Source organism: Trachurus japonicus, chromosome 3, assembly GCF_045865225.1.
Source record: "Trachurus japonicus isolate A0001 chromosome 3, Traja_1.0".
Lineage (NCBI taxonomy): Eukaryota > Metazoa > Chordata > Actinopteri > Carangiformes > Carangidae > Trachurus > Trachurus japonicus.
In genome coordinates this window covers 32,466,878-32,480,307 of record NC_140909.1, presented here as the reverse complement: position 1 = coordinate 32,480,307, position 13,430 = coordinate 32,466,878, and the positions used below count along the sequence as shown (strand labels likewise).

At 43.4% G+C, this 13,430-nt stretch overlaps 1 protein-coding gene across 7 annotated transcripts in view; it reads right to left on the bottom strand.

Annotated features, from left to right (window-relative positions):
• Positions 1–13,430, bottom strand: part of LOC146990229 (C-myc promoter-binding protein-like) — a 73,535-nt gene that overhangs the window by 34,650 nt on the left and 25,455 nt on the right. For all 7 annotated transcript variants that reach the window (XM_085770842.1, XM_085770805.1, XM_085770834.1 and 4 more), the window contains exons 4-11: positions 12,785–12,854; positions 8,535–8,704; positions 3,596–3,900; positions 2,357–2,423; positions 2,084–2,142; positions 1,682–1,826; positions 835–1,010; positions 227–327 (exon numbers count right to left, since the gene is read on the bottom strand). In XM_085770842.1, coding sequence (XP_085626968.1) covers positions 227–327; positions 835–1,010; positions 1,682–1,826; positions 2,084–2,142; positions 2,357–2,423; positions 3,596–3,900; positions 8,535–8,704; positions 12,785–12,854 — 1,093 coding nt within the window. The remainder of the gene's footprint in view (positions 1–226; positions 328–834; positions 1,011–1,681; positions 1,827–2,083; positions 2,143–2,356; positions 2,424–3,595; positions 3,901–8,534; positions 8,705–12,784; positions 12,855–13,430) is intronic.

The window sequence follows — 13,430 nt, the reverse complement described above, 5'->3', positions numbered from 1 at the left end:
GAGGTTAATATAGTGGAAGATGGAACAGACTGGGAGTGGAGATTATTCGGCCTCACCAATACCTTCGTATTCAGCTGAACACCCAATACAATGTTTGCTCAAAGTGCTTTTTTACCACAGATTCTTTGCAGGAGTGACCATGAAATTAATACAATAAAATCAAACAACTGCCACACATCTGTACAATCATTTGCCCCACCACTTCATGTATTAGCTTGGTACTCACCATCAACAAGCTGCTGGTAGAGATTGCTCAGCACATTCATTAGGTTTTTACAGGCTTTCTTTGGCAGGATCTTCCATGTGAGGGCTCGCTTATCTTCATTGCTGGAAAAGCAGAGGCACACACTGAGCTCTGGAGAGGCTGAGAGGCCAAAACCAACATGGACACTGGACAGTGGTTGAGCCAGGGGAGTTCAGACCACCCCTAACGCTGTCTGGCTGCTAATGAGGCCCAAAGTGATGTAAACCATTACTGGCCTTACCTGGCGTACCAGAAAATAGCATTCTCTTCATATTAAAACAAGTCTGACACTACGAAAATAACCATTTCCAACACAGGACCTGGGTCTCTAAACTTAGAACTCATGACCTGGCAGTAATGTGGTCTGGAAGAAATATGCAGCAAAGGAAACACTGTTGAGCTTTCAGCTGGAAGTGCTCAACATTATGTGTGCAGCTCTCTTGGCCTGTAGTTGCCCTTCCCACAGTACATACAATATTCATCAGCAGTAGTGAAGACAGATTGAGCTGTGCAAAAACAAGGAAATTTTATATTTAAAGAAAATAGCTTGCATACATATCTACGGTTATTTTAGGTTTTTTTTTGCTCACTGGAAGATGGTGTTTGTGTCCAGGTCCACGCAGCTCACGTCCGGTGGGGGGTCGTACAGATCAAAGTATCGAGAATCCACGCCTACGATAAATGGACAAGGGGCGCTCAGCACGTCGGCCAGCGCCAGGGGGCACAGAGGAATATACGGGCAAGGCCAGTGGAACGGGAAGATCATCTGAAGAGGAGGAGGAGGAGGAGGATGAAGGTGTTTAAATGGAACATGACGGAGACTTTGAAACTAAGGTGTAACCTCCATGACCAAAAGATGTGACATGCTGCTGGTTCATTAGTGTCATTTCAAAGGTTTCAACTAGTTACAATATACTGAGGACAAACTGGACCGTTGACTTTTATGAAGGAGAAAAACATCAATATACCATTCTGATTGGTTGAATTGAGTGACCCTTGTGTTTTCTGATGTTGTTGTTGGTGTTTCTTTCCAGATGTTTTTTTTTAGTTTAGTTTAATTTTTGTTTTGGTATGATAGTTTTACTGTCTAGAGGTTATATGTATACCGTACATGTGATTTGGTGTGCATGTGCAAAAAAAAAGGAAGAAAAGAGAAAGTATACCATGCTGATCTCACCCATGAAACAGGAAAAGATTTTGATTTATCCAAATCTAGCTTTTAAATGCTGTTGAATTGAATCTTTATGTGTGTTTCTATTGCTCTGAATATCTCTCTGAATTGCCTTCTGTCTGAATGGTGCTGTATAAATGAACTTGCCTTGCCTTGGAATAAAACATCTAAAAGTAACCACCCTGGAACAAAATCTTATCAACTATGGTCTGTGGTCTGACTTGTGTCAGTTGTGGGGGTCCCTGATTTGACAACCACTGACTTACAGAAACCAGAGCTTCAGTGACACTGGTCAGTACGGCCGGTCGTAACGAGTGGACCAGGATCTTGTGCTCAGTGACGGCAAACACCAGCAGGGTGACGGCGTTCTCTGGTCCAAGGTTTTGGAGCAGAGTTGAAAATCGGCCACCACTACACAAAACACAAATGTGCAAAATTAAGACACAATGAAAAGTGCATTACAGTCCATATTTTTAGGACGATACGAACCTTTCTCTGGTCTAAAATGTTTTCTAAGTTAACACATTTGATGTTGATATTCTCAGGTTCTGTCTGAAATATGTTGTTTGGCACATTTCCTTGGTTCTATCAGAAGAACAAGACATATCTTCCCTTTAAATCGGAGAATGAGATATTAGCAAGATAACTCTCACCAAGGCTGCTCTCACCTGAGCGGTAAAGGAGAAGACACCGGCTGGCTCAACATCAGGCTGTCGTGAGGAGAAAGCTGTAGGAAAGCCGGAACGCGAGATAAAACCAACCGAGCAAAAAAACACCTGCACTGAATTATTTACATTTGCATCCATAATGGAGGATCTAAGCCACTGCGGCTCACAGGCAATCCACCAAAACCTTCAGAAAATAACACCATTATCTATAAAATAACACAGATGCAAAACATGCAACAAGGAGAACGGGAAGCTACTGAAATCGAAACTCACCTGCACCAGGATGCGAGGCCTCTGAGAGGAAGGGAAGGGAACTTTGTGCATAAAATGAGAGATGTGCCTGGGAGGGAGAAGAATTAGGAGGACGTGAGGCCGAAAATAACAGCAGTGGGCGGCTGAGTAATCCGTCAGCGCACCCCTCTCAGAGGGGCACAAATTATGAGCAGCAGTAAAACATAAAAAGGCATCAATCTCCTGACACACATCACCTGACCAAGATAATATCAGTAAATATCCAAACTTAAACAACCTGACCCTGGTGGAACGAACAGCTGCTGGTGATGACGTATTTCCCATATATTTTGTCACTGAGGCTTTTCTTCTTTTTCCTTCGCCTGTACTGTAAACACGAGGCTGAGCTCTCAACCCCACATTTGATTTTATGAGTCTGACACCATATTTTAAATTCCTGTGCAACACTGGATAGCAACTGTTGCTCTGAGGGTTTGCAAGATTATTTTTAATCATTGCTGCATTCATCAATCCATTTCTTAAAGCAGAAGTAAGCGGAATGTTGGTGTTAATATAAGTCTTAAATAGTTATATCTTCCGGCGGCAATCACTTATATAGAGTGTTTGGTCTGAAACACGGGTCTGTCAGTCACTCTGCTCTGCTGTAAGCCGAGGAGAAAACTTCCCTTGTATCCTACAGTACAACCTTTATCCAATGAGGAGAGAGAACGGCATAAAGGGGCGGTCCTCTCTGTGTGTGCAGCCAAGGGATGCGCATGCATTTGGTGACGTAGGGACGAGGACCAATAGATCCATGACGAGGCCGGGGGCTGCTAACTCCATCGGCTGACAAGAAGTTAGCCAAAACCACCGGATCGCTTACTTCTGCTTTAAATAGGGCTAAACTTACCTGCACCTTCTGTTGCACTTCTGTCGCACTTCTGTCAACTGAAACTACTAATTGTCTACATTTTCAAGTAATACAGCACGATGATGCAGCCTGCAAATGATTATGAATTGCCTTCAATATGAAGTAACAAGGTTTAAGACTAATAATTACAGTTGGGATGTGTACATAAAAAAACAACCTTGGCAGATGCAGGATCAAAAGTCAGATTTAAGGGCAAGAGAGAGATCTGCACACTGTGCCAGTAACTTAGATAAAGCAAATGTTTAATTTATATTGCTGGGAGCTATAAGCACAGTGTCTGACTCTGTCCGACTCTTGCCTTAGGACTGACAGTTAGCAAAAACGTTGGCAGAAAAGCAGAGAGGACTCACTTCTCGATGGGCAGGGCGTGAGGGCCAGAGATGGAGTAGCGATAGAGGAATGTAAGGAACTTGCGGAAAGCGTCAAAGAAGGGCCAGTGGGAGAGCAGACAGATACACTTGTTGGTGTGGACTGAGCGTGGGTTGGCGGCGGCGGCGGCGCTGCTGGTGGGGCTGTCTATGGCAGCAGTGGCTGTAGTGCTGGAGGAGGGAGACTTGTGTGGCTCCGGGTTCAGGAGGCCGAGCTGGGAGAGCTGCTGATCGCTCAGACACTCTTGCGGGAAGGGCTCGTAGAACTGAATGGCAGCACCATACACCTGAAAAAGGGAGACAGGTTGGTCACACAGCCGTCACACACACAGTACCACAAAGCCAAACTGCATCACTTTGCTGTAGTGTTCATGCTGTGACAGTGCCAGAATTAGACATGTCTCCATGTGGGATAATCTTTCAAAGCAAATGTGCAGGTTAGTGGTCACCACATGTCAGCTTTTTTGAATGCACCTCTGACTACATCTGTTTTATCCCTGTGTTCATTAACCTTAATGCTGCTACTATCAGTTAGTTTCATTATCAATTCATCAGCTATCTTTTATTAAATCACTGTTTTAATTATAAAAATGCCAAAGAATTTCTTAGAGGTGGCATCTAAAATAGACAGACAGATATTGTATTCAATATAAAATGATAAGAGAAAGAAAAGTAGCAAATATGCCTATGTAAGTCGCTCTAAACAGGAAATGGTCAGAGTAGAAGTATTTCTGCTTTAAAAAATGACTGAACAGGATCTGCTTCCACCCACTAACGAATGCAAACCTCAGACCAAACTCCAGCTCTACAGCAGCTCTTCAGCAGTTTAAAAGAAGATGCAGCTTCATGCTCAAAAAGAAGACCTGGTCAAATAACAATGAAAAGGATCAGCCGGTTTAATTCAGAAGCTTTGCAGTTCTCTGAAATCATTCCTGCACTGCTAAATAAACGCAAACATCAATAAGAAGAGAAATGAAGCGAGTATAGAGCATCATTGTTTCACTTACTGAACGTCAATACCATGAGGGCCGACTGTGGCCAAACAAACAGCAGTGAGCTGAGCCAGTATCAACATTATACCAAATAATCCCCTCTGCTTCCTGGAAATATGAGACTTTCCCAATTCACACACAGATGAAAGCTAACAGGCTTATCTGCCGGCCAGCCGGCCGGGCCCCTCATGTGGTTCGGTTTTAAATAGTTTCACCCCAAAAAGGGACCAACGCACCCCAGCGCCTTGGTTTTACTGCTGTGTCCGGCCACTGGCTTTATGTTTCTGTTTTCTTTGAATTTCAATGAATGACAATCAAACCTGGTTATGTTGTAAAGCAAACACAGCATTTCTGGTGTTGTTGGGTTTTTTTTGGTCTTTCAGACAGAAGACAATCAATGGGGACTTATTCAAGGGACACATTCTATGTTGGTTTGGTTTTTACAACCACACACACAAGCACATACTCACCAATCCAACATGGAAGAAAGAAAAAGACATGTTAGTTTAGTCAGTGGTGGAAAGATGAGTTTTGAGGTACTTGTGCTTCATGCCCCAGCTATCTTTCCTATTTCCACTGAACTATATTTAGCTAAGAGATATAGTTTCTGGTCACTTTGCAGATGAAGAGTTTTGAAACAAAATATGACAGTTTGCTCAAGCTTGATAAATCGTTCTAGGTTTTACTACTCAACAGCTCATAAAATAGCTCTAACTTGCTCCACCCTGATCATCTGCAACAGTGAAGTACTGCTCAATGAGTCATTAATCATGATCCAAAATCTAAATGTGTAATAATTACGTAACGTAGATGAGGGTTGACCTGCAGACATGATTACTAAGAGATCTACGTGAATAAAACTGTAACGACTGGAGCTGTTTTGCATGCACAGGTCAAGGTTATGGGGACGTGAATTACAGAGTTCTCACAAGGATAGAAAGAAAATCTGTGTGTATTTGTGTGTGTGCGTGCGCGTGTGTGTGCGTGCACATCAGTCAACAGGTGACGCCTCAGTTAAACATGGAGTCTGCAGACTGCCAGAGTCCTGCTGAGTCTCCCTCTGACCTTGGCCAGTAAAACACAAATCAGCACATTCACACTAACATACGCACACACACACACACACACACAGTCCTTGCCAAATGTCCTCGTGCATGTGCTGCAGCGGGCCCTCTCCAAACTCACACACAAATGCACACGCCAGCACCTGCAAGCTCACAAACTTGAGTCGGCAGCAGCGGCGTGCGGAGGGTTTGGCACCGTCGATCGACCCTGACCCCTGACTGGCCCTGTTCAGCTGAGCAGCAGCTTTCTAAACACCAGCAGGCTTTGGATGTTACTTGTTTTCAATCTCGATTGTGTTTGGCCACATAATATACTAATATGTGTCAACAACGGCCTCGTTCTCTAACTGAGCCAGAGCCACCTTCCAAACCCAGACTGGACCAGCACAATGAGACGGGGCTTGTGTTTGCATTTGGAAACCAAAAGTGTGTGTGTGTGTGTGTGTGTGTGTGTGTGTGTGTGTGTGTGTGTGTGTGTGTGTGTGAGAGTGTGTGTGTGTGTGTGTGTGTGTGTATGTGTGTGGGGGGTCTTAAACTGGATGTCTACAAACAGAAGTACACACACTTGAAGCAGTGTCTCGCTTAAGAATCTGAAATCAACTGCAGTCTGGAGACAATGTACACAAACCACTACACCCGTGAAACAAACACACTGATTTTATCTACATGGACGTAAATGGACACAACAATGACGACAACGTTAAAGTATCTTGAAGAGGAATTTTGTTTCCTGATTGGATGCTGTCAGCTTCATACTTAACTGCTGTTTTCTTCATCAACTGATCTGACGGTTATTATTACTGTATGGGCAAGAATAGCCGTGTTTCCACTGCAGGAGTTCCCGGTAAAAGGAGGGGGTATAGGAACTTCTACAGGAACCGTCCTCTCACTCGGCCCTCTTGGTGGCCGTATCTCCACTGCAGACACGACCCACCGGGGTCTTATGGCGACGTGCAACAGTTTTGATCATTGCGTGGTCGTTGTGCAGCGTTTTGGTTTTTTTGTTGTTGTTTTTTTTACTGCTCTTGTTGTTGTTTTTTTCTGTCAGTATTGACGCTTTCTTAAAAAAAAAAAAAAATGCCGTCTCGATCGTCACGTAATCCCGCGATCACCTATTTACCACTCTTTTTCTTCTTTCTTTTTTTACCAGGCCTACTGCTACTCTCGTCTTTTACTGAGTTATTCTCTCTTTTTTCCGGCCGTTTTTCCATTTGTAGTAACGTTGGGTTATAAAAATGCATCTTATTTTGGGGCTTTCTTTTAGCGTCACATGATCCTGCTTTGAGTCTGACCAATCAGCACAGAGTAAATCTCAAGCCCCACCAGGACTTCTTCAGGGCCGATCCGAGTACCTACCCCCGGGCAGGGACTCAGTTCGGCCCCGTAAAGGTTCCTGTAAATGGCCCTGTGGGGGAAGTTCCTGCAGTGGAAACGCGCCTGATGTGATGCCTTTAGGCCTTGTTCACACTGCCACTCCAAATACGATTTTTCTCATATCCAGATTGTATCTAGTTTGATTTTTTTTGACAGTCTGAACAGCCAAAAACCACATGAGATCCGATTTCTCCAGAACTGATTCAAACCGCATACGGAGGTGGTTTCAAATGCGATTCTTATCAGATTTGTGGAGATCTGATTCAATGCAAATGCAGTCGTTGCTCAAGTAGGATTTTGAGGCGTCTTTTGTGTTACTTGCAGCACGACGCAAAATGGATAATGTAATTCCGGAGAGATGGAAGGCACCGTGGTCAGCCTGCACCAAACCGGCCGTTCCACCGTCATTCCAGCAGTGATTGCAGCATGGAAGGAGGCACAGCTCAGCAGTCGCCTCCGTTTCCGTTGCTTTTGTGCAATTAGCAGTTTATTTACTTGGGACATGAACACACACAGTTCACTGTCATCCTTTTGTTTGATTGTTTGTTTAGCTTGTTACTGTAGAAACCGATGTGGATGAGAGACGCAATGTGGGCGCAACAGATCGGATCTGATTACTTGCAACATGTAATGTGGACTGTCAGTCAGTGAGATCGGATCCTGATCAGATTTGATCTGAACAAGGCCTTAGTTTGCATCAAAATCTGCAGAGTTCTTTTGCCATTAGTGTAAAATGAGAGTAATCTATCTTCATAGCTCTTGATGTTAAAGCTACAGTTGTCTAAGAAATTCAAGGACTTAGTGTCTTTTTGTTGAGCCAAGTACAAGTCTTACAGCTACAGTTGGCAACAGCGTTTTGAAATTCCCAACTGTCTGTGAGGTATTTACGTTGCCAAAACATCACAGTTTCTTTTCAGAGTAAACCGCAGCATATGCAGGTTTCTTTATCCACCCCTCTGAAACTGGGACACAATATGTCCATGAGAAAATGCATGACCGGGATACTACATGTATGCATGGTGCATGGTGTTCGTATGTGTCCGCTTGTCAGTACAAAGACACAAGCCGTTGTCTCATGAAAACCTAACATCAACTCTCCAGACAAAAAACAAAAGCCTTGTCGTTACTGTGGTCTTAATACAATCTCTACCTTATTCCCTTGAATCATTTCATCCCTTTTCCTTTTGAGCCCCTCCTAAGAAAAAAAGAGCGACTAGATGTGGAGATACGAGGTTTTCCGACAGACAATGGCACCATGCATGCCTGACCCACTTTCCTCTCTGGCATCCAGAGCATTGTGGTTTTCTCGTTCCCCGTTGTGGTTGTGTCAGCTGTGTGGATGGCAGTTACAGTCTGTTGATGAGGTCTAACGGACACCGACAGCCACTCTTATCTGATGCTGCCACTGAGATGTTTGTTAGTCGTCTGGATGAGAGAGAAAGAAATAAGTAGAGAATAGAGAAGTGAGAGCGGCCACTCGCCCCGTCTTACCTTCTCTCCGGAGGCTCCTGTGAGGACGAAGGTGGAGAAAACAGGGAGGGAATATTTGGTGTTCGCGGGCCAACACTCGATCGTGGCCCCCATGGGGAGGCAGAAGAGGGGGACAGACTCTGGAAGCGGGAATGACTCATAGTCCTCCTCTGGATATCTACTGAACAAACCTAACAGGAAGAAAAAAACAAAACAAACAAGCTGAGGACTCAATTTAGAGAGCTGCTAAGTGCAGCCTCCCCCCTGTGACTCCCAATTAAGAGCTAATGCAGATGCAGAGCCGCCTTTCCACTAAAACTAAAACTGAAACAATTTACCACGATCACAGCCATGCTGTACAACTTAACTGAGCCACTGGCTTTGTAATAAGAAATCAGTGTTTGCTAATCAGGCCTTTGGGTAATTAGTCACTGTCAGTGGACACTAACAAGAAACTGATGAAGTTGTGACTTTATTTTGTGCACTTTTTAAACTCACCTAACTTTGGCTCACACAGCATTTACAGTCACAGACTGTGCAAACAGCGGCGTCAGGAAAACAGATGAGTGGTTTAAAAACTTGATGCCAGCCAATTGACAAACTACTGACCTGTTTCATTGAAAGTTCAAAGAAACTGCAACTGAACATTTTAAAATGCACATATACAGTACAGGCTTTATACAAGTGTGCTTTTACAAATACCCCTAACAAAACGCTGCATCATCTATTATTACAATTTATTAAATTAATATCAGGTAAATGCCCTTTAGAACACCACAGAGGAAATACATTTATGTGAATTATTACTGATTCTAATCCACAAGTTTCCGAGCGTCATCTATGGTCAAAACTGGCTTCCGGTTTGCCGGTTTGGTGGAATTTTACGTTTACGTTTCCATGGTTTTCAGGCGTTGTCATAGTTGCGGTAAACGCATGGATCTATTGATACTTATCAGTAGGTGACGTCACGATGCGTTCCACCTGGCCGCCGCCATGCTGGGTACCGAACACTGAGTTAACCTCTATTCAGCTCAGTGCAGCCACATCCTCTCTGACTAGAAGACTGCTGCCTGATGTAGTTTGGATATGGATATTTCTCATTTTGATGGCCTTGCCTTGAAAGCACACACGTCCAGCACCTTTCTGCTGAGACGATCTTTGACAGCGCGGTGCGCCGCTCTCTCTCCCGTTAAAACTTAATCTAGCTCACCCAGCGGACCTCTCTCTCTCTCTCCTCGTCTCTCTCTCTCTCTCTCTCTCGCTCACTGTCTCTCTCCTGTTACTTATAGCCTATGTGTTTAACCAAATACACGAAAAGCCAAATCAAATCAAAAATGCGTAGCCCACTTCTTTTTTCTTTTTTAACTCACAGACATTTTCATAAAGTAATAAAATATCTGGACATTTTGCCATCGTTAACATTGAGACAAAAGGCTGCAGGAATGGAAGAAGAATTCGGCAAATCATCTTATCACGCAAAAAGTCACAACAAACAGGTTTTGCACAATGGTTTGCACAAATAAGTCTTAATATGCGCAACACCTTCTCATCACAATCCACACCATCTACACAGCTACGTTATCAGCTGTTATTAAAACCCAACTCATCAGGACGCGATGACCACCACTCACATTAAACAAACCGTTAACTATTAATCCACACTCAAACCGAGGCAGCAATAGTGTTAACTGTACTCAACAAGCTGTTATTACAAGGTTTACAACAGATATGACAGACAACCTGGGCCGTGTGTGTGTGTGTGTGTGTGTGCGCGCGTGTGCGTGTATAAGAAAGGGAGGGAGGGAGGGAGAGAGAGAAAGTAGGTAAAAGCTGCTAGCTGTTAGCTACCGTAGCTCAGGCGTCGGTCTCCCGTCAGGTAAAAGCTGCTGTTTATTCCTCAAATGAAGCTCATGTTGAGGCTCTCCGGTACAGTTATCCATCACTGCTGTTGAATTAGCCGCTAAACTGCTGGACGCTAAAACCGAGGGGGCGTCTGTGTGTTTACAATTCACGAAAGCAACGTGAACGTACGTGCTGCTCACACTCAGTAGAGTGAGGCAGCCTCCCTTGGCGTACATGTCTCCCAAGCTGTTTAATGACGGTAAAAAATGAAACAGAAAGTAAATATCCAGCATAGTTTCTCTTTTCTGTGCTGCGCTGATCAGAGCGGCGTCCCTAGCAACGGTGTATTTTACTTAGCAACGATCTGTTAAACAGGAATAACAGACTGTTAAATGCAAAATCAAGATGTAAATACATATCAGAAATATCAATAAATTATCGGAATACGACATTCAATAGAGCCATGTAATAAAAAAAAGGTTTATCCACTATTTTTGTGAGATTTGATGTCACAGCCCATAGACTGCCTTTGGAAGTCGGTACCCAAGATGGCGCTGTGACCGGCTGCGAACGCTGTGTGACGTCACGTGATATCTATCAATTAACGCTGGCTTTTAACACAGATGTCAATTTGTGTGATATCCACTGTTAAAAGCTGCTGTGATGATCCATGCGTTTACCGCGGCTACTGAAACCATGGAAACGTAAACATAACATTCCAAAACCAGCAAAACAGGCTACGTTTTTGACGTTCGGAAAAAGGTGGATACACAGATTATTTGCTGTTTTCCACTGCCCAGCCACCAGTGACAAGTGATGAGCTACAATATGAACAGCAACAAGTCAAATGACAGTTCAAATGAACACAACGTGTCAGCATCAGTGAGCTCATCAACATTTTCCTTCACCCTTGAGAATAAGGGATGGTTCTAATACATTTCAACAAATCTGACCCTTGATTGCACATTGAAATCTGGGAGCACAACACAGACACAGAGTCAGAATAACTCTGAGAAGAGGGGACGACTTCACCTCAGACTGTGGGATAATATCTGTAAACTTCGCTCTGAATATAGGGGATTTTCATAGCACACCACATTTCTTACAAACCTATCAGTGAAAATGAATAGTCATGTAGTCTGTCGGAGGAACAGGCTGAAAGCAACAAGATTCAAAAGCTCTCGAGCTGCAGAGATTTCATAAACAGTTCAGTGTCAGCACAAGAGCAAGCGTCACTTTCTACAGCATAACAAGGCTTAATATAACCTCCAAACAGACCTTGACACCTGTGAAGCAGCTCCAAAAAAACATTATACACTTCACAAGGAGGGATTTATTGTAGAGCTGTTTGCACCTACAGTAATAAACTGCCAGCTGAGCGAAAATGTATATTTTTTTCTTTTGAGCTGGTACCTACAAGCTGTTCATCCCTAAAATCAGGCAACTGTGTCCTGCAGACGGAACGTCCTGAGTGTGGGCACTGCTCCACAGCTGCACATGCACATGTGTATTTGGCATTTTCTACCAAAAATGAAAACCATGTTTCCACCAGAAAAATAAACCTACTGTAGAAAGAAAGTCATGTTGCAAAACACATCAGATTCCAAAGCACAAAAGCTGGATGTATGCTGAATTTTTTTTTCTTTACTTGAAAATAAACTTCATTTCTCTGAGCTGACTCATCCGATGCATTAGTGAAGAAGCAGATAGGATCGCTGTGTGTTCACAGTCTGCTGCATATTCAAGACATGTACAACAAAACATCAGCCAGCAAATCTGGGGGCGTGCCAAACACAGCCACGCTGAGCTAACACAGCGTTATCGGAAAAAGACTATCTTCTGTCAGTGTTTTTGGCTCTGAAAAGTCAGACGGATTTAGTAAAATGAGCCTCATATTGCCATTTCATACTGTACATGGCATCCATTTCAACCTTTTAAAGGAGGAGAACACTGGCGCGCAGCAGAGGCCGATCGCATTACTCCAAATCTGAGGCATCGACATGGTTCAGCAAGCCTGAACATGCACGTGTGCAGCTGTGGCAGAATTTCCTCATGGAGACGATTCACCCTGCAGCAGACCCTCCTCTCCTCTCCTGAGATGTTTCTGCAGCAGCTCATCGGAACATATTCAGAAACAAGTGATGTGTTTAATGCCACAAATATTGCTCATAACAAAATTAACTCTGAATCATCTTCAGTACAACCTCTCCAATTTATTGTTCATATAACTGCCGGCAACTCTGCACACGCATCTGAAATTAGCCTCATTCTCACAGGCGAGAAACTGGTAATCAGGGAAAGAACAGAGGAAGAGAGAGAAAAGTGTTTACACAAAACACCTTATTTGATATCATGTTTCACCAGGAACAGGGGGTACACATCAGCATAGTTGTGTGAACTCTGGTGGTTATAGAATTAGGAGGGCTTACCTGCTTTGTAGGCTATTGTGTTGGTCTTGGCCACAGACTTCTTGTAGCACAGGTAGACAGAGGAGCCCCACTGAAAACAAATAGAGTGGGAAGAGTCAGACTGATGAGGGGCAAAACGCATAAAAACAAGTTCCATCAGATCTGGGCCTATAGTTCCTCCCATACACAGCTGAAGTAACGATGATAACTTCAATTTACAAACCCAATCAAACAGTTGGAGCAATATTATTTTTAAGACAAACATCCATCAACTTGAAGCCCTTAACTCATAACTGATCAAACTCATGACAATGACTAAAAAACTAAAAAAAATCATGAATACTAAGACAATACCGACCACTTTGACCAAAGTCAGTTAATACACCTATTCTCCCACTATCATAAAACAAATGTATTTACCGGTAAATGATGTCAGAGCAAAACAAGAGCACAGAGTATTAAAACTCTGAAGCATGCAGTTAATGTAACATTATCCGTATGTGTAAACGTGGCCTGTTTTAAAATATCGCCTCCATGATGCGTTCAAGGACGCACCAATATGTAAGAAAGGGTTGGCTGCTGAACATTAAAATCTTTCAAATGCAATTAACAGTCTAATTAACTCCACATAAACCATGTTTGTTTATTGTTTGTTTCCCCAGCTTTG